Source organism: Rhipicephalus microplus, chromosome X, assembly GCF_043290135.1.
Source record: "Rhipicephalus microplus isolate Deutch F79 chromosome X, USDA_Rmic, whole genome shotgun sequence".
Lineage (NCBI taxonomy): Eukaryota > Metazoa > Arthropoda > Arachnida > Ixodida > Ixodidae > Rhipicephalus > Rhipicephalus microplus.
In genome coordinates, this window is record NC_134710.1 from 110,243,660 (window position 1) to 110,269,574 (window position 25,915).

General features: G+C 46.4%; 2 protein-coding genes and 1 pseudogene across 8 annotated transcripts in view; 1 reads left to right on the forward strand and 2 right to left on the reverse strand.

Moving 5' to 3' along the window:
* Positions 1-25,915, reverse strand: part of LOC119176250 (LIM domain-binding protein 2 Chi) — a 366,067-nt gene that overhangs the window by 227,580 nt on the left and 112,572 nt on the right. The gene's annotated exons all lie outside the window — the stretch shown is intronic.
* On the reverse strand, positions 9,254-9,775 carry LOC142775076 (rho-related GTP-binding protein RhoB-like). The gene is made up of 2 exons (XM_075876398.1): positions 9,581-9,775; positions 9,254-9,493 (listed from the first exon to the last, which is right to left on the reverse strand). Exons 1-2 carry the CDS (start codon positions 9,773-9,775, stop codon positions 9,254-9,256), a joined length of 435 nt encoding a protein of 144 aa, XP_075732513.1.
* Positions 12,678-13,237, forward strand: LOC142776948 (ras-like GTP-binding protein rhoA; annotated as a pseudogene).

Genomic DNA, 25,915 nt, shown 5'->3' on the forward strand with positions numbered 1-25,915 from the left:
CACGCGGGATAGTGCAATTCCTCGAAAATGATATAAGTTCGATCGAGGCACAGAGTAGTGAACGGAGACATATCAGTGCCTGTACTTAAGGCACTGCTGCGACACAACCTCCTCCAGCTCCCGTATTGGTTTCATTGTAGGGACAGGGCGGTGTGTATGAATAATTCAACAGGGTAAGGTTTATTATGTAACTCATAACAATTATCGTCATCGTCCTCTTCTTGACTTACAAGGCGGCCCTTTTCACCACTTCAAGCACCTGGCGCACACTGTCCTCGATCTATGTTTCACATAGGGGCGCAATCCTTCGATTCAGGACGCCCTTCCTCGGGCGCCGCGTCCTCCAGCAGCGTTACGCCTGGATGCAACTTCGTGAACAGATCGTCGCGAAGGTTATTTTCCGTAAAGATAATGGGTACGATCGAGCAAAAGTGGTGCATGCCCGGTCACCCCTACTCCAGCTTGTTATTCGCGACGTCCGGTGAGTCCATGCTGAAACACTTGACGATCACATCTCTGCTTGGGCATGATACAAAATACCACCGGTCGGAGGGATCCTGCGCCGCTGCAACTTCTCCGACTCGGTGAATTCCAATAGGGAGTCGGAGGAGTCGATGCTGAAGCACGTGCGGACGACGCCGGCTGCAAGCGCATTGAGTGCAAGCGATTCGTCTGCACCGAATACGACAGAAGCGTTGTGAGAGATACGGCACTGCTGCACCACATCCTGCGAAGAGTAGAGCGAGTCGATGGCGAACTGCCCTTGGATGGCATCGGCGTCTGGTTGCAGCTTGCAGCCTTTACCGGTTAGCTTTTGTCCCTTGGGCATGCGCGGGCCGTTGCTCACATGCTTTCGTCTTCCCCCTAAGAAGTTCACTTTGGAGCGGGATCGGAGCAGGGCTGGCCTCTTCGACTCGGGGATGGTCCTGAGGCACTCAGGCAGTGGGAACCGAAGAAGGTCAGGACGACGTAGGTGCCCCGGTGTGATCACGGCCGACACCATTGATGGGCTTCCTGCCTCGGCGTATCCCAGAACACCAGTGCAACGTGTGTCGACTCGTCCTCAATGTCGGTGACGTGTTTCACGACGGCTGTAGGTAGACGGGCCTCTAGTGACCTGACCTTGCTTACGTGACACGTCTTCTACGGGCGTTGCCCTTCTTCTACTTCTTCGTGCACCTTTTTATGTCTTGCTTCCACAAGAAATTGGCAACTGTAAATTGGTTCCACAGAAAAATGGTTTTGACGCCCCAGTCTAAACTACCGGCTAAATAAAACAGCGTAGTGAAATGTACACATTCATTTTGATCAGGTAACACTATTTATTTTAGCATTTTTTAACATTTTAGCATCTTAACGAAAGTCAACCTAATAGCATGCACACGAGCAATGAAAACGACGAGACACGGGCGTTATTTTGTCATCTTCTTCGCTCACTACGCAATTTTTCCGCAGTTTGTTCATGAAAGCTGCCAATTTGCTCTCTCCTTTCCTGTATTTTGTGCATATGTGTATGCAAATACAGAATTAATAATAATAATAATAATAATAATAATAATAATAATAATAATAATAATAATAATAATAATAATAATAATAATAATAATAATAATAATGATAATAATAATATTAGTAATATATGAAGAAGAAGAAGTGTAGTCCAAGGGAAAGAGAGGCATATAAAAGCTTTATACAACAACACACACACACATCTGTGTATATCGCGGGGACATTAGGACAAATCAGCCTGCACCAGTACCACTAAATTATTGCGCTTTTTTTTGCTGCGATTGACATGTAGCTGGCCAAAATTTCGCTACGCGATTCCAGGCATAACTGAATTTAGCCACAGCTATTTTTTTGTTCTTTGAAATCACAATGCTCCTAGGCAGCTATTGATGTAGCGAATGATCCACCTCAATTTTTCTCGAGGGGCCAGGTAAAGATGGCAGAACGAACTAAACGTTATCAAGACATCAGCGCAAGAAAAGCTCTTCCAACCCTCAATGTCTTCTCACCGGGGACGGAAAGTGGTTCGTCTTTTATTATAACATGTATATACTATGTTCGTCATCTCAATATACAATGTAGCCTTCATCATAGCATGGGATAATAAATTTACTTTTTATGATATTCAGCCTGTGTAAAGTAGTAATTTCTACACATTCCGGCATCTCGCACACATCGCATTTGGTTTTGGCGCAGAACTTCAGATGAGCCGTGGGCGTTGGTCTTCTTCGCCATGATTCGCATCTGGTCAGGCGCCGAATTTGCAGGCTTCTTCATGGCCGGATCTTCAAGCATGAAGAAGAGGTTGCAAAGTGTTTTCTTCACCTACAAAAAAATTGGCAGCGCCTGGGATCAATCATGTGGCGAGCCCCCGTCTTCGCGAACTCGGCGTTCTTCACCGGGCAGTTGGGGGAGTAGATGCTGAAGCAGGTAAATATCACGTTTTGGTTTCATGATAGCTGGAACTGAACGTAGTCTCCTTCGCCCGCTGTATCCCACAAGGCCAGGTCTACCTGGCTGCCGTCGACATGGATGGCGGTAATGCAGCGAATTGCGATGGCGGTCGCAGAAGGTAGATCCTCGCTGAAGACGATCAGAGGACATGTCTCGTACACTTCACCACCTCTATTGAACAGGGCGAATTTCGTGGTCACTGCGATCTCTGGCATTGCTGCAGAGGTCCAAAATAAGTTGGTTGCTTGGTTGGTTGGTCCTTTCAACTTCTGGCGCAACACAGCATGGGGAATCAGCTACAAAATAGACTGAACCTTATCTCAGCAATAAAATTGTTTTGCCGGCAGAATACGTTCGGATTTGGATGTTGTAAAGTGTGAAAATCACGATTTAGTCGCCGTGAGGCCCATCTCCAAGCGGCTTTGCTCTTCAGTTACTCCACTTAAGCTTTATTTGCAACGCAAACCAGGAGCACCGGGCTAACACTCAACAAATTAGGTTAATATATTTATAAACCTTTTTGATATCAAAACGTCGTTAGGAATTTGCGCGCTGTTTTATACAAACTAGGACTGCATAAAAAACAGAAAGCTGATCTGAGTAGATACATAGTTTCTTTGATAGGACAACGACAGGAAGACGAAGAAGTTTTGAAATGATAATATTAGACCCTACAATTAGCAACATACGCCCGATTCAAAAACAGGCGCCCCAATAAGTAGCGCCATCACACCATAAAGCACCGATTATCCAATCATTTGGGATTAATGCCGCAATAAATGAACCATACCCCATGTGAATTTGGCCATACCGTTGAGTATAGAGTAGAGAAAACACCCAGGCTGAGGTATTGGCCAAGAACCGTATAGTTTGTGTAGTAGAATTCTATAACAAAAAGTTCAAGATTGGTGTATTTAAAATAACGAAAAAGATTCAGCGGGAACATTTTATTATTGGAATACAAATTAAATTTGATAGAACATATCCGATGAAGGGGCAAACTTGAATTAAAAAGAAATTCGGAAAGGTACGAAAGAGGAGCAACGACTGTTTTCAACACATGAATCTCTCTGAATCTTCTGACGAATTCCTGCAGGGCATCCGCCACCTTCCCGTCACAGTGGTAAAGATACAAAGCCCCAAAAGAAATCAGTTTATCCCTACGTAACTTTGTTTTCTACTTCGCATCTCCCTACAGCGAGCTGTGAATACAGCACATCAACTAGCGTCGTACTTTGAAAGAACACTAACATCAATTTCATTGCAGCATTAGTCGGCACTGCACCAAGATGGTGGCCCGTTTAAAGTTCCAATAAAAACGTCCGGGAGGTTTCGAGGAAGGTGTTTTTCGCCAACTTACTTCTTCGGTACCCAGAAACAAAACTGACCTATCCGCGGGTTAGAGCTGGCTATAGGTAAATCACGAGAAATTTCACGTCCACAACTTTATACGAAATACACGGTCACGTAAGTGCACTGAAGCTTCACCATTGTATCATAAGAAATGTATGCCTTAAAACAACGGTGCACTGGCGAGGCACTCGTTACATAATAATATGAGCAATTGTGGTTACTTTACAGAATCGATAATACGTTTCGTATATGCTAATGTGTGATGTTCTCGAAATCTCCACCTTCGTCGGCTATTTGTGTCCGAAATAAAGCCATGTATATGTCATGGCTACAGGATCTCCCAGCTGTTAAATAGCATTCTTCTTCTTCTTTTTCTTCTTCTTCTTCTTCTTCTTCTTCTTCTTCTTCTTCTTCTTCTTCTTCTTCTTCTTCTTCTTCTTCTTCTTCTTCTTCTTCTTCTTCTTCTTCTTCTTCTTCTTCTTCTTCTTCTTCTTCTTCTTCTGAGAATTTCCCTCTAAAAAATAAATGGCAGTCCAAGCTGCACTGAACGCATAAACTAAACATAAACTAAAAACGCATAAACGCATAAACTAAAAAGCACTTATGCGGGGTCTGTATTAAGCTGTAGGAAATTATTTGTGTTTGTGTGTGAGAAATCACGGTGAATTAGAAGGAACATGAAGATGCTCTCTGAGCAACAACACGAAGGAAACAAAATTAGATAAACCATGGAATACTTATATTAGGAAATTTTTGTTACAATTTAAATATATATAAGTAGAACGAGGGCAGAAAAAAAGTAACATTATTTATCACTACGTGACAATAGTGGGGCATTATGTAGCAAAAGTTGTGAAGTCTACTATAGCGACATACGGCGCAAAATTTGTGGCTTCTCCCACACGAAGAAAAAGACAGACGAAACTTCTATTTGCATACTCAAAATGCTGGCCTTTTAGGCTGAAAAAAAAAAAAACGTAGACAGAAACCTTCAAGGCACTCCGTTTGCTTTATATCGAGCGAAAATTCGTCGGCCATGCAATAATAAATCTGGCTGTGAAAAACAACGCGAGTTTACACACACAAAAAAATTGGTTCGAAATCTCCATGTTACACCGCAAATGTAGTCGAAAGACGATAGTCTTGCGTCTGGAGAGAGTGAAGAAAACGTATATTGGATGTTCTGCGCAAGAAAATCAGTGAATAGCATTCTGGAGGCGCTGCGTTAGAGTGCCTCGAGCGTGTAGCGGAGGCGAACGAGCGCATCGAGGAACGTTAGACACAAGTGCCATCTGGCAGTTATCTTCGAAAACGAAGGCATGCAGCCCGTGGAGAAAGATGCGCGCCAGTCTCGGAGGTGATAAGGTGTAGAACGCAAAGCAACGGGCAGGTGCCACCACCGTGACTTCGTAGAAAAGCGTTGGAAACATCTTATTGAGCATCGCGTTGCACTGTCAGCGCAGCGCGATAAACGCTATACATTCCCTAGAGTTACTTGTGTGTGCCTCTTCTAGTATAAAGGCAGACATACAAAACTTCGAAGTATTGTTATGGCGCCTCAGATATGCGCAATAATTGCTTTTTAATTGACAATCGCACAACTATGAACGCTAAACCTTGAGCATATTGGTTGGCGCTGCGAATGGGCTTTGCCGTTTGGTGTCGTTTGAGGTACCGTTAGGGCGGACAAACAAACAAGTGTCAGACAGACAGACAGACAGACAGACAGACAGACAGACAGACAGACAGACAGACAGACAGACAGACAGACAGACCAAAATTTTTTTGTCGAAGGTCCCCAAGAAAGACTGTCGTTTTTAAAAGACAAAGCTTGCACTATGTCACGCTGGCTTTGAAACAGCGTAAATCGACAATAATGAAGACTAATATGATTGCTTCTTATACGTCATTACATCAGTGCCTAATTAAGACACTGCAGCGAAACAACCTGATCCAGCTCCCCTATTGGTTTCATTGTAGGGAAAAGGCATTGTATAAGAATATTTAGACATGGTAATGTTTAATCAATATCTCATAACGCATGTCTACATCTTCCTCCTCTTGACTAACAAGAAAGCTGTTTTCATCGCGTCAAGCACATCGCGCACATTATTTTCGGTCTATCTTTCACTTTGGGGTTCCATACTTCGCTTTACGACGCCCTTCCTCAGGCGCCGCGTCCTCCAGCAGCGTTATGCATGGATGCAACTTCGTGAACAGGTCCTTGCCAAGGTTCTTTTCCGTAAGAATGATGCGCACACTTGGGCAAAAGTGGTGCATCTCCGGCCTCCCCGATTCCAGCTTGTTCTTCATGACGTCGGGCGAGTCGATGTTCAAACACTTCAAGATCACATCTGAGCTTCGGTACGACACAAGACACAACCAGTCGGAGAAATCCTGCACCGCTGCAACTTCTACGACTCTGTGAATTTCAACAGGGAGTCGGAGGAGTCGATGCTGAAGCACGTGCGAACGATGCCGGCTACAAGCGCATCGGGTGCAAGCGATTCGTCTGCACCGAATACGACAGACGCGTTGTGAGAGATTCGGCACTGCTGCAGCACATCCTGCGCAGAGTAGAGCGAAACGATGACGAACTGCCCTTGGATGGCATCGGCGTCTGGGTGCAGCTTGCAGCCTTTACCGGTTAGCTTTTGTCCCTTAGGCATGCGCGGTCCGTTGCTCATATGCTTTCGTCTTCCCCCTAAGAAGTTCACTTTGGAGCGGGATCGGAGCAGGGCTGGCCTCTTCGACTCGGGGATGGTCCTGAGGCACTCAGGCAGTGGGAACCGAAGAAGGTCAGGACGACGTAGGTGCCCCGGTGTGATCACAGCCGACACCATTGATGGGCTTCCTGCCTCGGCGTATCCCAGAACACCAGTGCAACGTGTGTCGACTCGTCCTCAATGTCGGTGACGTGTTTCACGACGGCAGTAGATAGACGGGCCTCCAGTGACCTGACCTTGCTTACGTGACACGTCTTCCACGGGCGTTGCCCTTCTTCTACTTCTTCGTGCACTATTTTACATCTTTCTTCCGCACGAAATTGGCAACTGTAAATTGGTTCCAATGAAGAATGGTTTTCACGCCCCAATTTAAATTATCGGCTTATGAAAACAGTGCAGTGAAAACTACATATACATTTTGACCAGCTAACATTATTTATAATTAGCATCTCAAGGAAAGACAACCCAATCGCATGCACACCAGCAAAGAGAACGACGAAACACAGGCGCTGTCATCTTTGCTCGCCACGTAGTTTTACCAATGTTTATTTTTTAATATTTATATTTGGCCAAATATGGGACACAGGCTCGGTTAAAGCGGGCTATTCCAACATCATGAGAGTAATGTAAAAGATAAGACACAAGCCAGAAACACTAAAAAAAGAACAGAAAAGAATCAGAGGCACTATGTTCATACTATATATACATTATGGGGCTAATAATAGTTCATGAATGAGCACAGTACGTACGGTCATAGTTCGGTTCATATATTTGGATAACATTGTGAATAGAGTCCATACAAGTAGCGGCGAGGCATAATATGAACTAAAGACAGCTCATTAGATTGGTGTACATTAAAAAATCACGGAGGGCGCTCACTGCGTGCCTTTGATTATCAGAATGCGGCCGTGGTCCAAGTAGTTTTGTAATCGTAAATGGTCGTTTGTCGAGTAGGTTCAAGCGATCCCTCAGTTCAGCGCGTTGGTGATCGTATTGCGGACATTCTAAAAGAATATGCTGCTCTGACGCATCGATATAAGAAATGATGGTGAGGGTGACGATATGTGTGGTTTAACGGCCCAAAACCGCCCCGCCGCGGTGGTCTAGTGGCTAAGGTACTCGGCTGCTGACCCGCAGGTCGCGGGTTCAAATCCCGGCGGCGGTGGCTGCATTTCCGATGGAGGCGGAAATGTCGAGGCCCGTGTGCTCAGATTTGGGTGCACGTTAAAGAACCCCAGGTGGTCAAAATTTCCGGAGCCCTCCACTACGGCGTCTCTCATAATCATATGGTGGTTTTGGGACGTTAAACCCCACAAATCAATCAATAACGTCCCAAAACCACCATATGATTATGAGAGACGCCGTATTGGAGGGTTCTGGAAATTTCAAACACCTGAGGTTCTTTAACGTGCACCCAAATATGAGCACACGGGCCTACAGCATTTTAACCTCCATCGAAAATGCAGCCGCTGCAGCCGGGATTCGATCTCACAACCTGTGGCATAAGAAATGAGGTGCATTAGTGTGTTTCCACAGTTTATTTGGGACAGTTGCCAACTTGATCCCGCTTATTCTTTTTGTTTTTGCATCTGTTAAACAAAATTATTATTATTATTATTATTATTCCTTTGGAATCTATACAAAGTAGCCAAGGTCGTACGTTTGAAAATTTACCATTATAGAAACATTGCAACTCTGCAGTGGCCATACTCATAGTTTAGTTCAACGGAGTAGGGACATATAAAAGCTCTATATAGGAGCGCACACGCCAATATGTATATCACCGGCATATTAAGCAAAACTAAATTACACCAGAACCTCTACAATATTGCGTTTTCTTTGTTTTGAGTGATAAGTAGTTGGCCAAGGAATTTTTAAAAGCAGGTGCTAACGCGCGAAAATCCCGATTCCGTACTCAGGCGCGTTGAAGGTGTCCACGGATTAAATGTAAACGCCTCTGTCCAAAGTACACCAATAAACAACATCACGTCTTTTGCAATAACACCCACAGAAGTGCCGTAAAAATATCGAAGTCGGACCCAACCACAGAACCACTGCACTACTGCAGCGGGTAATGTTGTAACGCGAGCTTCTATTCTCACCGTTTCACTGTGGCCGGTGGCCGCATCGTAACTCTCGCTATGCACTCCCAGGCACACCTCAGTTAAGCCACAGCTAATGTTTTTTTGTTCTTTCACGTTACAATGCTCCTCGGCAGCTATCAAGGTAGCGAATGATCCACCACAATTTTTTTCGAGGCACAGGGTATTGATTGATTGATATGTGGAGTTTAACGCCCCAAAACCCCCATATGATCATGAGAGACGCCATAGTGGAAGGCTCCGGAAATTTCTACCACCTGGGGTTCTCTAACGTGCACCCAAATCTGAGCACACGGGCCTACACCATTTCCGCCTCCATCGGAAATGCAGCCGCCGCAACCGGGATTCGAACCCGCGACCTGCGGGTCTGCAGCCGAGTACCTTAGCAACTAGACCACCGCGGCGGGGCTCGAGGCGCAGGGTAAAGAAGCGAGAATCGGCTAATGTAACTAAGACACCAGAGCAAGAAAACCTTCCCCGCTTTATCTGGCCTCTCACCGGGAAGGAAAAAAGGTTTGTTCTTAATTAGAGCATGCACATTATAACATTCGTCATCTAGATAACAACGCACTATTCATATTAGCATATTTTATGACGTGCAGGCCTGTGTTAGGTGGTCACTTCTTCGCTGTTGAGCATCTCGCTCAAATCGTACTTGGTCTTGGCACAGTATACCTCACATGAGCCGCAGGCGTTGGTCTTCTCCACCATGGGGCATCCATTCTCAGGCACTGCGTTCTCGGGCTTCGTCATGGTCGAATCTTCAAGCGTGACCAAGTGGTTGCAAAGAGTTGTGTTCACCGCAGGAAAGTTGGCCACGCCAGGGATGAAGCGGAGAAACTCGGCATTCTTCACCGGGGAATCGGGAGAATCGATGCGAAAGCACGCCAAGATCACCGTCTTGTTTGACGATAGCTAGAACCAAACCTAGTCTACCTGGCCAGCTGTGTCACACGAGGCCAGTTCTATTTGGCTGGCGTCGACGTGGGTGGTGGTAACATAATAGACTGCGATGGTGGTCACCAAAATTGTCAGTAGATCCTTGCTGAAGACGATCAGAGGACATGTCTTGCACGCTTCACTGCCACCAATGAGCAGTGGAAATTCATAGGTCATCACCATCTCTGGCATTGCTATGGAGAGTTGAAATGATGATCATTTTGATGCTCCTTGGATAATTGGCACCTAACCACTCAGAAGGATCGGTGAAGAGTCGCGCGGATCATACAGTCTGCCTTTATTATTATTAGTAGTTTGTGAGTGCTAGGCTCAAGCGTTTATTGTAGTTTCGCATAACGTTCCGATGATCAAATATATTTTATACTAGGATGACATACAAAAGATTTATTAGCGGTTGACTCAAGTAGTAAAGCTTCACATATTCCAAATTTCGTATTACGTGACGCGAACGAACGACGAAGGTAAATGACACGTCCAAACACGATTATGATGACGTGCGTGTCATGTAAATCATGACTACATGCTACGCTCATTTGTGCTCGCGGCCGTTTCGCTAGCTCCCCATATACCAAATCTGGTATCACGCGAAGTTAATAGACGACGAAGGTCCAAACACGTCCAAACATGATAATCACGACATGGTAGTCATGTACGGTATAATTTACGTTCGCCTCGTAACGTTGAGCTAATTTTGAAGTTACATATCAACCTTTCTAAATTGTGCTTCGCATATCATCGATTGCCACTGTACGTGGGATTCACCCACTTTTTTCTGGATTATTTTTCTTTCTTGCGTTTCCGTAATACAGGGTGTTTCAAGAAATGTGTCCAATATTCTTAAAAAACTAGGAAAATGCACCATGTGCTTGCTGTTTCCACAGTTACTTTTTATATAGTGGCAGGCATCTTAAGTGGGTTGAATTTGTTATTTGAAACGGTAAGTAAAAAAGTTAAAAATATAACTTCTTAATTTGTGGAGTTAGCCAGTTAAGTCAAATAAAAGAATTGAAGTCCTTCACGCAAAAAACCGATTGCCGCTTTGAGATTTCGGAAAAGAGGCTTCTAATAAAAACTCCGAATTGATGAAATTCTCCCCAAGCCTGCGGCGAAACCGAAACAGAAACGCGAAAGAGCGCAGCTGAAATGAGGGAGCTTTGTTATATCAACCATCAACCGACTTTGTTGTGTGGGTGTGTAGGCTGCGCTCGCAATTACATCACACATGACACCCATACGTTATCGAACGGGGAACAACTGCAACTCTGTAACTGCTGTTCTGAACGGTGACGTCATTGTAGTCGTCTGCTTGTTGCCCTCGTCGGTGCGTTGGTTTCGGTTTCGCCGCAGAATTCAGGAGAATTTCATTAAATCATAGTTATTACTACAAGCCGATTTTCTGTGATCTCAAAGCGGCAATGGGTTTTTCGCACCAAGAACTTCAATTTTCCCATTTGACTTCACTGCGAAGCTCCACTATATAAAAAGTTAACTATTTACCTTTCCCAATTACTGTTCAAAATGATGTCTTCAACCTTCTTAAGATGTCTGCTCATACAGAAAAAGCAACTGTGGAGATAGCGAGTAAATAGCGCCCTTTGCTTATTTTTAAACAATATAGGACACATTTCTTGAAACACCCTGAGTAGATACGTATACATACACGGTGAATGACGGCGCTCGCTGACGACGGCGGCGAAATCCAGCGGAGAGTGTCTATATAATAGCTATTGCAATAATATATATTCGTGTCGTCTTTCCAGCAATTTGTAGAGCCTTCATAATGTTTGAACTGTTGTTAATTTAAATCTAATGGACAAAAGGGGGGCATTATTTATATAGAACTGCATGTGCTACAAATTTGGGCAGCACAAGGCACCAGCCAAGTGATCGGCGTTCAAGCAAAATTAGCCGACGTAACTTACATGCTGGAGCGCCAGAAAATAAGGCACACCCAAACTCCGGTATAGCGCATATAGTGCACAACCTGTCAATCATTAATAATGTGTCTGTGCGCATTCCCCATCGATTATTACTGAACCCTTTGAAATAAGGCGATTCTCCCGGCGGCTTTCTTCGTCTTTTACTTTTTGGAAGCTTTATCGGCAAAGCAAACTGTGACCTTGTGGCTCCTATTCAAAAAATTAGGTTGCTAACATCAACTACCTTTCTGAAATTCAAAACGTCGTTACGCGGGCTGCGGACGCTTTCTAGAAATCCACTAGGATTGCACAAAAGAAATAAAAAACTGATTGGTGTAGGTACAGAGCTACTTTTGGTAGCCCAGCAAAAGCATGACGAAGCAGTTTTTGAATGACAATATGATGCCCCCTCCCTATATTTAGTAACCAACAACCACACTAACTCCCAATTCACGGCCAGCCACCGCAATAAGTTGAGCCATTATGCTACAAGGCACCGACTAACCAACTAATTAGGAATAGTGCCTCAGTAAATTACTTAAACACCTTGTGAGATGTGCTATCCTGTAGTTTGTTATGGTGATGACGACGCCTTAAATATGGCTCATACCCACTCAGGGAGATCAGCCAAGAACTGATAACATGAGTTAGACATTCTCAACATTGAACATTTATGAGAAAAATAATGTACGTAAAACGCAAAGAGTCCATTAATTGTTGTTCTCCCGCTCAGACAAGACGGGATATTCATTACCATGACTATAACTGAACGTCCTTAAAATAATGCATACTAATATTTATGATAGTAAAAGAGATAACTTTATTTATATTTTATGTAAACTATTGCTGCACCAATAAGACCCCTCCATAACCTCCTTTTCTTCTTCTCGTCTGTCTACTGCGAGCAATGAATACACCGCATCACCTAGTGTTGTACTTTGCAAAAAAAAAAAAAAGAACATCGAAGTTGATACAAATGAGTCATAAATCCCGCATAACAGTGTTTTTCATAGGCAAGGGAACACTTTGTGCGTTACACTCAATTGTTGAGTGTGAACGATAAGCTTGCGAATTTTTCGCTAAGTAATATTAGAATAATGTTAGTTAAAGAAGAAGAAGATAGCCCAAAGGGCCACGCATTCAGCATCGCAGTCGTGAAATGCCACAGATGGCGGCCACCAGAAAAAAGCTAGCGAACATCGGAGATGGCCAGTGCGGTAAGACGTGTCTCCTGATCATCTTCAAACAACGTTTGTTTCCGGAGGCCCTGTCTGCACGCAACCTTCAAGAACTACGCCCTTGCCATCGACGTCCTGGTTGAGGCGGCCTTAGGCGACTCGGCGACGCAGGAGGACGTCGAGCGTTTGCGACCCCAGTCGTGCAAGAACAGAGGCGCGATCTTGTGCTTCAGCATCGACTCTCCCGACTTCCTGAAGAACAACACAGAGTCGGGGAGGCCGGAGGTGCGCCATTTCTGCCCCAATGTGTCAATCATCGTCTCGGGGAACAAGGGCCTTCGTAACAGTTCACTCAACCTGCCAAAGCCGGCCACAAATGAGGAGAAGAACGCGGCGCCTGAGGAAGGGTGTGCCATTGGGTAAGGTACCGGTTCCTACAGTGCGAATTCAGTGCTCCGCCAAGACCAGGACTGCGTGCACGAAGTGTCTGAGCCTATAACGAGGGCGTGCTCGCAGACCGAGAGACCGACAATTACGATACGTATGAGCCGATATTGAATAAACTACCAGTCCCAACAGGGCAGTTACCGGGCCTGGACGAATTCAACTCGCCTAGTTTTTTTGTCTCTCTGTTGCGCGCATCTCTGTTGCGCCACCAACTTTCCGTGCGCTACTACGGGCCTGCATGAAATCTCAGTTGAAGCACTTGCAAAACAGGCACCTGCCAAGTAGCACTCTGATGCAAGAGCACAATGAAATGGCGATGTGAAACACATAACCTCTGATGTAAGCAGGCCATGGGTGATCTGCTTTATTAATCCGCCAATATTTTCTTTTTTCGCAGTAGCTAAGTATTGCCAAACTCGTGCAAACACCTAGTCTACTAGTCTCTTTATACATATGTCACACGGGCGTTTGAAAGGTCTTCGAACTGATAGCCTATTGACTCACTGGTGAAGCACGTGCTGCTACACGCGACGTTTTTAAGGTCGTCGAGTCAATATTTTATCGAGTCAAGGTATCATACCCTGTTTCCATTATTCAATCGGACATAGATTCGGTGCTTAACAACCTAAAAACTGAATATGTAGTCACAATTAGAAATAAAGGGTTTATTGAAATGCTAAAACAAAACACGCAGACAAATATATGCCTTTGAATTGATTTGTAGCATTTAACTTTCGGTGGCGTAAATACGAAAACGATGCCTCACAGTGGCACTTAATTTGCCTAGAGAAACGTCTGAAACATTCAACGGCCGTTTAAAACTGACGTCTTAGCAGCACGAAAACTCGAGCAAGTCGATAAAGTTGTGGCCTTTTGATGGCCATCGACTGGATGGTCTTTCGAAAGTGTCCATGAGACGCAGGTATAGTAGCAACGAACCGGTGGTTGCGGTTAAAAAGTAAAAGTGAAGTAGTGCGCATGTTGACAATTGTTTAAAATTGGAAATGCCTCATGAGGTGTGCTCATTGATAATGCAATAATTTTTTGACGTCCTGAAACTACGACATGACCATGAAACAAGCCTTGGTGGGGAATGAATGGATGGATGGATGGATGGATGGATGGATGGATGGATGGATGGATGGATGGATGGATGGATGGACGGACGAACGGACGGACGGAGGGACGGACGGACGGACGGATGGATGGATGTGGATGAATGGATGGATGGATGAATAGATGGATGGATGAATGGATGGATGGATGGATGGATGGATGAAATAAATTTATTTATGTCCAATGGATCGCGCTAGTGTCTTAGGCCGAAGCGGGCCGCTCCATGGGGCCGCTACCACGTTGGCACCGAGAGACCTAGCCTTGGTGGTGGCGGTGGGGGAGGAGGTCGGAAATTTCGCCCACCTGGTATTCTTCAACATGTACCTAAATTGAAGTACACGGCTGTTCTTTGCATTGCGCCGCTGTCGAAATACGACCGCCGTGGCCCGGAATCAAACCGGCATTATCGAGCTCAGCAGCGCCTTAACCCAGCGTATTAAGCTACCACAGCGATATAATGACAGTGACTATCAAAGAAAACACATCATGAAGATGTGTTTTCTTTGATAACCAGTGTCATTATATTGTAAACTTCAACCCGACAGCGTTAAAAAAGTCATTTCGAGGAAATTACTGCATCGACGTCGGAGTCCACGTAGTTTGTTGAGAGTGAAAGATCATGATCTTGTCCTCGACCAAAAAATTTATTATTATGCAAATAAAATAAACGAAAAAATGCCCACTTGCAGTGAGAATAGAACTATCGGTCGTCTGCGTGGCAAGCAGGCGTTTTACCATTGATATTGACACTGATAATAAAACGCGTACAATCGCGCATGTGTATTGCAAGAGTGTTTGTGTAAAAGGGCTATCCCATTCCAAAGCGCCCGACTTATTTATTAACCATCAGCTGCAAAAACGTCAGCAAGTTAAGTGAACAGACGCGTACAGTTCGCATGTTTCCCAAAACAGACGCGTAGTGAGCCCTCCACTGATTCGCAAAAGAAAGAATTGTGGCGCAGTGTAAATTTACCTGTACTTGCAGTAGGCATTCTATATCGTTTGAAACAGCCTATGTTACGAGCAAAGTCATTGGTTTTCTTGTTGCACGGTTAAGGAGTACACAATGACCCGCCGCGGTGGTCTAGTGGCTAAGGTACTCGGCTGCTGACCTGCAGGTCGCGGGATCGAATCCCGGCTGCAGCGGCTGCATTTTCGATGGAGGCGCAAATGCTGTAGGCCCATGCACCCCATGTGCAGATATTTGGGTGCACGTTGAAGAACCCCAGGTGATCAAAATTTTCCGGAGCCCTCCGCTACGGCATCTCTCATAATCAAGTGGTGGTTTTGAAACGTTAAACCCCATATAGCATCATCATCATAATAAAAGAATGCATCAAGAACCGGAGCTCCGTAGAGTAGCAGTTGAGAAGGCAATGTGCGCATGGGGCCCAACGACGCTGTCGCTTTCTACTCTTGAAGACAAAGCTCAAGCGTCCTTAGGTATTTTAATACACAGGACGAAGTACTAGTGTATTTCTTTTGCGTCTTTTTATTCTTAGTGTGGTTTCTACGCTCCATTATGCAATATGAAACAAACATAACATGGCACGCGCCGTAGAAGCGTCTCTGAAAACTGGGACGCTTTAATACATGTCCAGACCGCCATTAAATTTCGGAGTATATTGTCTTGAGTTCTTTCCAGGAAGGATTAACGCCTAGAAGGACTATACGCTGCTATGAGCCAATGCTAAAAAGCTCGAAGGAAAAAAAAATACCACCCGTCGCTTGAGGTAACGGCGGCCAAAGCCTGTAGCTTCCGTTGCGCCCTAAATGAGGCGCTCGCTTTCTTCGCAGCCGCCAACGGTTGCTCGCCTGCGCCTGTGTTCAACGTGTCAAATGACTTCCGTAAGCGAAGCTAACCTACTCGAAGCGTTCGAAGCCCCAAAGGAGGATTAAGGAAGATTAGCACCGCGGCATTTCCAGCGCTACGAGAAGTTAATCGCGGTCATCCCTCTTGTCGCTACAGGAGAAAAGCAGGAGGAGGGAGAAAAGAAAAAATGCAACGAGGCTGGTAGCGAGTATGGCCACATCGGAACAGCGCCAGCGCGGCTCGGTATCGCTTATAAACCTCTCCGCGAACAATGGCTTCGTCGATTTCGCTTAATTACTACAGTGCAAAACAACTTTCCTTTTTCCCTCGACCTGCGCACTCGTAGAACGAGCACAGTTCTCTGGCTTTAGCGATAACGCGAACTTTAATCGCGACATATGAGTGAATAACCTCGTAAGGAATGCTATATATGCTTATCACCTCGACTTGCTTACGTGGACGAATAACATTGGAGCGTCGCGGTCTCATTACCACATCGTAAATGCGTATTTAGGGACGTAGTTAAAAAAGAAGTCATGCGGAAGAGTTGAATATGACAGCCAGTCTGCGCCTTCTAGCCGTCGTGAAGTGAGCCGGAAACAAATTTCTACCTGATTGCGACTTCAATTTGAACAGCGGTTTGACCATCGTGCTTACAGCTGGAAGATGTTCTTGTGACGCGAAAACCTGAATACAATGTTAACGGTGAACAAAACACTAGTGCGGCTTCGCACTAATTGATTGATATGTGGGGTTTAACGTCCCAAAACCACCATATGATTATGAGAGACGCCGTAGTGGAGGGCTCCGGAAATTTCGACCACCTGGGGTTCTTTAACGTGCACCCAAATCTGAGCACACGGGGCTACAACATTTCCGCCTCCATCGGAAATTTAGCCGCCGCAGCCGGGATTCAAATCCGCGAGCTGCGGGTCAGCAGCCGAGTACCTTAGCCACTAGACCACCGCGGCGGGGTGCGGCTTCGCACTATAGTGGTTGCAAGCGGAACAGCGCAGCTATAGAAGACCTGCTGTGTTTTTTTTTATTCCTTTCTTCGCTTTCTTCATCTTTCTCTCTCTTTCCTGTATCTCGTTTTTTGTGTGTTCTTCACTGTTCCTTTCTTTCTAATTTTATACTTTCCTTGTTCTTTCTATCTTTATTTCTCTGTGTTCAATTTATTTTCCCCTCTATAGGCTCCTTTCTCCCTCTTTCAACGTTCCTCTTTCTTTCCCTTTCAGTATTCCTCTGTTTTATCTACCTTTTATTTGTGTCTGTTTCTTTCTATCTCATTCTATCTATCAATGTCTTTAATCCGTTCATTTTTCTCTCTTTTTCTCTTTCTCATCTATCGCTTTCCTTCTGTCTCTCTATTTTCCCTATCTACTTTTTACTCTGTCTCTCTAATTCTCGCACTTGCTCCTCTTCGCCGAGCAGATGTTTTGTTTAACGCTCGCACCTGTCGTACTCGGGGGTAGAACTTTCCTAAATCTTGTGGCGCATGCTCACCCGTTGAATTTTGCACGACGAAGCACAAGATGCCGACAGCTTAAATAGCTTCTCCATTAAAATTTATCAACAGCCTCATCATCATCGGCATAACTACGCGCACTGCTGGACAAATGCCTTTCCCATGTTCCACCAATCAACTCGGTCCTGTGTTAAAAGCAGAAAAGTAATAAAAATCCATGGATCCTCTACATGCGCGAGCTCGTGTTTTTTTTTTACCACTTCCAAATGCAAACAACCCAATGAAGACAGAGACACCATAACGTCTCCCCCGTTTCGGCGTAGAAATAATTTCGCCTTCAGGCCCGCCACGGTGGTCTAGTGGCTAAGGTATTCGGCTGCTGATCCGCAGGTCGCGGGATCGAATCCCACCTGCAGCGGCGGCATTTTCGATGGAGGCGAGAATGTTGTAGGCCCATGTGCTCAGATTTGGGGGCACGTTAAAGAACCACAGGTAGTCGAAATTTTCCGAGCCCTCCACTACGGCGTCTCTCATAATCAAATGGTGGTTTTGGGACGTTAACCCCACATATCAATCAATCAATAAATTGGCCTTTAATCGAGGATACACATGTAGCGCGCGACGACACCTCATGCACAGGCCTGTCAGGTAGGCGTGGTGAAAGAGGGAGGAGTCCTCGCATCCTCTCAACCACAGACATTGCATACCACAGCAGCTTCAATAAGGAAGCAGAAAACCGAAGCCGTGCATCGCTGGCTGTTTTCGTTCAACGTCATCTTTCGACTTGCGCTTTTGCACCGTGCTATCAGAGTCATTGAATTGATTTGATTGATTGATTTGTCGGGTTTCACGTCCCAAAACTACTATATGATTATGAGAGACGTCGTAGTGGAGGGCTCCGGAAATTTCGACCACCTGGGGTTCTTTAACGTGCACCCAAATCTGAGTACACGGGCCTGCAACATTTTCGCCTTCATCGGAAATGCAGCCGCCGCAGCTGGAATTCGAGCCCGCGACCTGCGGGTCAGCAGCCGAGTACCTTAGCCACCACGGCGGGGCTGTTCACTGTAATTTCCCAGTTTTGGAATGATACCTGGTTGCTGGGCTGTCATCTGCTACTAGTAACACAACAGAAGGCCGTTTCGCCCTTTCTACGCATCTTGTGGCATCCGAAGTGGCGCCCTTTGTGTAGTGTAGCTATGAAACGTTTCACGCGAAGGCATTCTTGCAACGCCATCGACGTACGTCGACGTGGATCTGCGAGCCGGGATTTGATCCCGCGACCTGCGGGTCAGCAGCCGCGTACATTAGCCACTAGACCACCGTGGCGGGGCAATGTGCTATCAGAGGCAGTCACGGCGTGTACGTGTATATTATATGCATAAATAAAAAAGCCTGCGAATCAGTACTAGCTCTTCAAGAGAAAAACTAAGCTGATCACTATAGATTAAAAAAAAAAAAAACGACAGGCCTGCGCAGAAGGCGCAGCACAGTCACAGCGAAAGCTAGAAGAGCGGCTTTTCAGAGCCTTTTCTAAACACTCATATTGTAACTGCTGCAAGCACACTTTCTGGGTACCCACTGCGACATCATTATTCATAATTTCTGGGTAGCAGGCCGGCGTTCACTATGCTATCCTTCGTCATTCTTTTTAGAAGTGCTTGCGGTAAATTTTGTGCCAATTGTTAATGCAGTGACTGACGATGATGAGGAATTATGCCTGAAGTGGGTGTGCGCCACAGTTAGCAGGTGATCAAAACCAAGCTTTTGTAATGGGTTGGAGCATTGTACGACCCACTCGTTACGTTAATCACATTGTGTGACGCCTGGTTGTGCTTTTGTTGTTCTAAAACACTTTATTACTCATAATAATGTGATTCCTTTCCCGACATCAAGCCTGCCTAAGGCAAGTTTGCGAACAAGTCCCAAGCACCGGCATGGCTTTTTTCTTTCATGGTATGTATTACAATGAGTGTTAAAATGAACATAAAATGACACTTATAGTACGGAACATAGGTACAATCAAAGAGCGACAATAAGCGCCTTAGCGTTACCGTAGAAACGCTCGACAATTAATGAAGTTCAGTAGAGCAGCGAGAGTTCTTCAAATTGCGTTATACACAATAGGTGAAAAGGCCGAGCACCTCACCACGATGGGGTACCAGTCAAGTTTGAAGTTCATTTCATCATAAATGTCTTTTAGATGTACGATTGCGCTATCACTGAAAGAAATAGATTTCCTTCGGAACGTTCGCACACGTTGTTGTGATCCCACCGCTGGTCACCAGTTGTTGTGATCCCGGGGTGCTGTGGTAGCGTGGTGTAGCTTCGGATTGAGGAAACGAGCGCTTACAAGATGGGGATACGAAAAACACAAACAGGTTTAATGCACTATTTACAAATATTTACAGCATGAGGTTAAGAGTTCACAAACCACGAGCGTGGTGGTTAAACCTTTAGTTGGTTCAGAGCGACGTCCTGCACTCTGCGGCGCCGTTATAAGCCCGGTCGGGCTCCTCCTTCTTCAGTGGAACACCAATCACATACACACACAACAGGTGAGGGGTACGAGCATGCACGGCGCACGTGAACAGCCAATTTCGAGTCAAGATCACTGCACTTAAAGGTGGCGCCAGAGGGGCTCTTGCTCGTCGTGTGTGTCACTGGTCGAGGGGTCCCAAGCTTCGGACAGCAGACATCAAACGGTCCGCCAATCTGTCTGCTCAATTAGCAGGGCACTTTGTGGCGGCGGTCGCCGTTTCTTCAAAGGAATACGCTGTCTTTGTTGTCCCCTCTGGAACGGCTTACCGCTTCGTGGCGACACGATGTCTCATCCGCCGGCTAGCCGTGACAATACCTGGCGGGCATAAGCATTCGGCGAGTCGGCTACTTGTTTGAGGGTTAAAAGAGCGCCGCTCCCCCGTCAGATCTCGACGCTGGTTCCAAGAAAACCTGGGTTCCAGGCATGGGAACGCGGCCCGGCTACGCTTCTCAGCGACAGCATGGCGCCTACCGATGCCGGTCATAACAACGTGTTGTTCATGGTGCGTTGTGGAGATTACTACGTAGTTGTTAGGTGGATTCTGTTTTGTTTGTTTTGTATTTTTCTCTTTTTTTGTCAGATACTGCTCAAGTATATATTGTGCGGTTCTAGCAAATAAATTTTGTTGTAAGTCAGTGCCGCTGTCTGTCTCCTTCTTTCTCTTGTCCCTCGTTATGGGCGCTGCTTTTTAAGTGAATTAGATGTACAGCCATTCTAATGAAAGGTGAGCTCGAAAAAATGGTGCATTCTGCATTGCGATATTGCATACGCGTCTTCTATAGACTGCATACTTATGAGAAAAAAAAAACACATCTAAAAGCACTTCGTTAAGTGATGTCGGCAAAAAAAAACTGCGTGGCTCAGTGGTAGAATACTGGGCTGGCACGCAGCCGAAACGGGTTCGAACCCCACTGTGTCCTTGTTACAAGTTTGTTTTCCTTATTTCTCAGTTGTTACGGACACCGGCGGCGGCAGCGGACAACTGCGGCCCCGCGCGTGCCTCGAGAGGTGGTTTCATAACTACTTTCGCTGTAAAAAAAAAACTATTGCTGGTCTTTACATTGGTCTCACTCCTAAGTCTTCCTGCTTTCATGTTGTGCTCCCCTCACCTTCGCCAGAAGTGCTACATCAGTTTATTAGCTCGAAGTGTTGGTTTTAATATTCGTTGACCTCTTAAAAACGACCTAATTTGTAACGTGACTTCAAATCAACACCTGACGCATCATTAGAGGATTCGTTTGTTGATGACCAGTTAACTTAAGGCAACTGCTTGTTGAAAGTGAAGTGTATCACTCACGATTTGACCATGAGACCATGTCACAATGCCACGATATAAAAGCGAATTCCGATAGACGAAGTTAACAAAAGTGAAACACTCAGTAGCCGTCACAGTGTTATACAAAGATTATGGTGCTCGGCTGCTGATACTGATTGATTGATATGTGGGGTTTAACGTCCCAAAGCCACCATATGATTATGAGAGACGCCGTAGTGGAGAGCTCCAGAAATTTCGACCACCTGGGGATCTTTAACGTGCACCCAAATCTGACCCCACGGGCCTACAGCATTTTCGCCTCCATCAGAAATGAAACCGCCGCCTCCGGGATTCAATCCCGCAACCTGTGGGTCAGCAGCCGAGTACCCTAGCCACTAGCCCACCGCGGCGGGGCTGCTGCTGATACTGAGGCCGCGGGTATACAATCCCGACCGCCACATTCGGATTTTCGAAGGCCAAACTGCTGTCGGCCCGCGTATACTTATATCTAGGTGCACGTCGAAGAACTCCAGGTGGTCGAAATTTTCGGAGTCCTCACCTACGACGTCTCTCTGTCATATCGTGGTTTCGGCACGTAAAACTCCACCAATCATTATCACGACAAAATTCGATGTTTATATCACCAGAATACAAAACAGATGCAATTTCGCACGCGAAGGTAAAAAGTTATTTTCCGAGCGTGGCGCAGCAGTTCCACTTCCTGAAATGTTTAATTTACACACAACTGCATGGGTCCTGTAGTTAGAATGACCACGGGATAAGAGAAAGTGAACTTATCGCACTGAAGCGTCGTTGTCTATACAGCATATGTGTTACTCGGACAACATGCACACAGCTTCTTGTCGCAAAAACAGGGTGACGTGTTTGCTTGAAGGAACAATGCATGAATCAAAGCAAGCCCGCTTTCAGTGGCACATAGCGGAATATGTCCTCCATACCACCATTATCACCGAAATTTCAATCGCAGTGTTTAACCTCGTTAGTATGGCTGCCTTCCGTTAAGGAGAAGGTGTACGTAGAAGTTTGAAGTATAAACTAAGCAATCAAACTAGGTGAGTTAAGCGGTGGCTCCGAATCAGCAGAGTCAGGAGGAGCATTAAAGGGCGAATATTTGGCATTCAAGCATACTAATCACAGCATCTGGTTGGCCACGAATAACGACGAAATTATCCGAAAGCCTGGAGAAGAAAAAAAAAACAGCAGGAAGTCTATTCTTTTCACTCGTTGTGTCCCCATTCATGCGACATTTACATCGTTCATGAGTGCGGGAAAGTTGCGCTATTGTCCTTAGTCATTAAGTTCTATTGTGCGAGAAACACGCACGCCCAAAGGACGCATGCGCAGTTGCTCTGTTTCTCTGTTCTCTGGTAAAGCTCTGCCCCGCTGCGGTGGTCTAGTGGCTAAGGTACTCGGCTGCTGACCCGCAGGTCGCGGGTTCAAATCCCGGCTGCGGCGGCTGCATTTCCGATGGAGGCGGAAATGTTGTAGGCCCGTGTACTCAGATTTGGGTGCACGTCAAAGATCCCCAGGTGGTCGAAATTTCCGGAGCCCTCCACTACGGCGTCTCTCATAATCATATGGTGGTTTTGGGACGTTAAACCCCACAAATCAATCAATCAATCAATCTGGTAAAGCTCGTGTACAACTCCTAGATGGAGCCACTATACACCAAGCGTCTCAAACACGCAGCCCGCGCACACCTCGCTAGCGACCCGCCAAGCATGTTAAAGCCTTTGTATCATATTTTTTCTCAATTATTTTATTCATGAGCCACACAGATGTCATCAGACTTAATCATTTTTTTTCCTGAGGTACCTCATGCGGCCATCATGCTGTACAGCATAACCGTGCAACAAAAAATATATTTCAGGACAGGAGTTCAGTTTGCAGTCACCCTGGAGATCAGTATCAACATGTTTCTCAAAGCGTCACATCAAAATCAATTCAGAATTGACCCATATATTACATATGGCAAATGCTTGCTTTCAAAGGGCAACGTTACCTAACATTTTATTCAAAATACACCTAGCTAACTCCACTTCTTCCCCCCTCACTCCCTCTCCTACCGCTTCAATCTTCTTAACTGTTCTGCGGCCCGCTAGCTGGGGTTAGTTTGAGACCTTTGACCAACAATACGGGCATCTGATTACGTATCTCGAAGGCAGAAAATCTACAGTGGTGCAGAAAAAAAAAGTGGGAGAGAACATTTCCAAGCAACTGAGCCCCAGCTATTGCATGATAACACATTATAAATTAATATATATATATATATATATATAACAATATATATATATATATATATTGCTATGGCGTTTATTAGCCGGCACACAGCGAGTCTACACAATGGCGACAGTAACGGCCAAAACACGGGGTCTCCGCGCGAGCGGCGTTCTCTTTGGGCAGACCCACTAGAAGGCACATAAGAGTTCGACCCACTTCAGTGTTCGGCGGCTTCTGTACAATTACCCCGGGGTCGAAGAGGGAGCCGCCTGGCGACCTAACAGCTTGTCACTACGAGCGGGTCATAGTAAGCTTTCAGACGCTCCACGTTGACTCTATCGCGCCCGCAGCGGCGCATGTCCGAAGATTGTTCAATTGGCTCGATAAGATAGTTGACCGGAGATGTGCGCTCGATCACACGGTAGGGACCTTCATATTTCGGGAGTAGTTTGGAAGAAAGGCCAGCTACAGAGGTCGGGATTGAGAGCCATACAAGGGAACCAGGAAGGAAGGTGGGCTCAGAAGTGGCGGAGCCATCACGAATACTCTTCTGCCGCTCTTGCTCATGCGTCGTAAAAGTCTTGGCAAGCTCGCGACACTCTTCAGCAAGCCTGGCGGTCTCGGAAATAGGTGTACACTCAGATGAATCCGGCGTGTACGGGAGTATCGTGTCGATGGTGTGTGACGGGTGTCTTCCGTACAGCAAAAAGAAAGGTGAAAAACCAGTCGTGCTCTGAGGGGCGGTGTTGTAGGCGTAAGTGACGAAGGGCAGTATGGTATCCCAATTCGTGTGGTTGGCGGCGACGTACATCGACAGCATGTCGCCGAGGGTGCGGTTAAAGCGTTCGGTCAGACCATTCGTCTGCGGGTGGTAAGCAGTAGTTTTGCGATTGGACAGAATGGCACTCAGTGAGAATGGCATCGACGACTTCTGACAAGAAGACACGGCCTCGATCGCTGAGAAGCTCCTGGGGTGGACCGTGGCGCAATATAAATCGATGTAGTAGGAAGGACGCAACATCACGCGCAGTAGCCGCAGGGAGAGCGGCGGTTTCGGCGTATCGCGTTAAATGATCTACGGCGACGATGGCCCAGCGGTTGCCAGTGGACGTCAGAGGAAGTGGTCCGTACAAATCGATACCTATGCGCCCAAACGGACGGTCAGGGCAAGGTAGCGGTTGCAGACCGGCTGGTGACATGTGTGCGGACGGTTTGCGGCGTTGGCAAGCGAGACAGGAGCGAACGAACTGCTGGACGTAGCGGTACATCCCGCGCCAGAAGTAGCGTTGTCTAATGCGATGGTAGGTTTTGAATACCCCAGAGTGCGCGCACTGTGGATCAGAATGGAAGGATTCACATATCTCCGACCGCAGACTGCGGGGTATCACGAGTAGCCACTGCCGGCCATCGGCGTCGTAATTGCGTCGGTGTAGGAGGCCGTCACGAATGGCGAAATGGTGAGCTCGACGACGCAAGGCACGCGTGGATGGCGTTGCGGACGGATCAGAGAGCAAGTCGATCAGTTGGGCGATCCAATTATCCTTTCGCTGTTCGGTAGCGATGATGTCAACATCAATGGCAGAAACAACAACCGAGGATACTGAGCAGAGCACGTTAGCTTCAGGCAGAGGGGAGCGCGAGAGGGCGTCGGCGTCAGCATGCTGGCGTCCGTTGCGGTAGAGGACGCGGATGTCGTAGTCTTGTAAGCGAAGAGCCCAACGGGCGAGGCGGCCTGAGGGATCCTTCAATGATGACAGCCAGCATAGTGCATGATGGTCAGTGACGACATCGAATGGGCGACCATACAAATAAGGTCGAAACTTTGTAAGAGCCCAGACGATTGCCAGGCACTCTTTTTCCGTGACGGTGTAGTTTGTCTCGGCTCTTGTGAGCGTACGGCTTGCATATGCCACAACATAATCAGGGAACCCGGGTTTGCGCTGCGCCAGGACAGCGCCGAGGCCTACACCACTGGCGTCCGTGTGCACTTCTGTTGGGGCCGTAGGGTCATAGTGGCGGAGAATGGGAGGAGACGTCAACAAGTGGCGGAGCTTCAAGAACGCGTTGTCGCACTCTGACGACCACGAATTGAGGGGCCCGTTACTTCCGAGGGGCTTCGTCAGCGGTGATATAATCGTGGCGAAGTTTCGTATAAAGCGTCGGAAGTATGAGCACAGGCCCACGAAACTACGCAGTTCTTTGACGGACGCAGGTTTTGGGAATTCGGCCACGGCCCGAAGCTTGGCTGGGTCAGGAAGAATGCCATCCTTGGACACGACGTACCCTAGGATGGTGAGTTGGCGTGCTGCAAAGCGGCACTTCTTCAGATTTA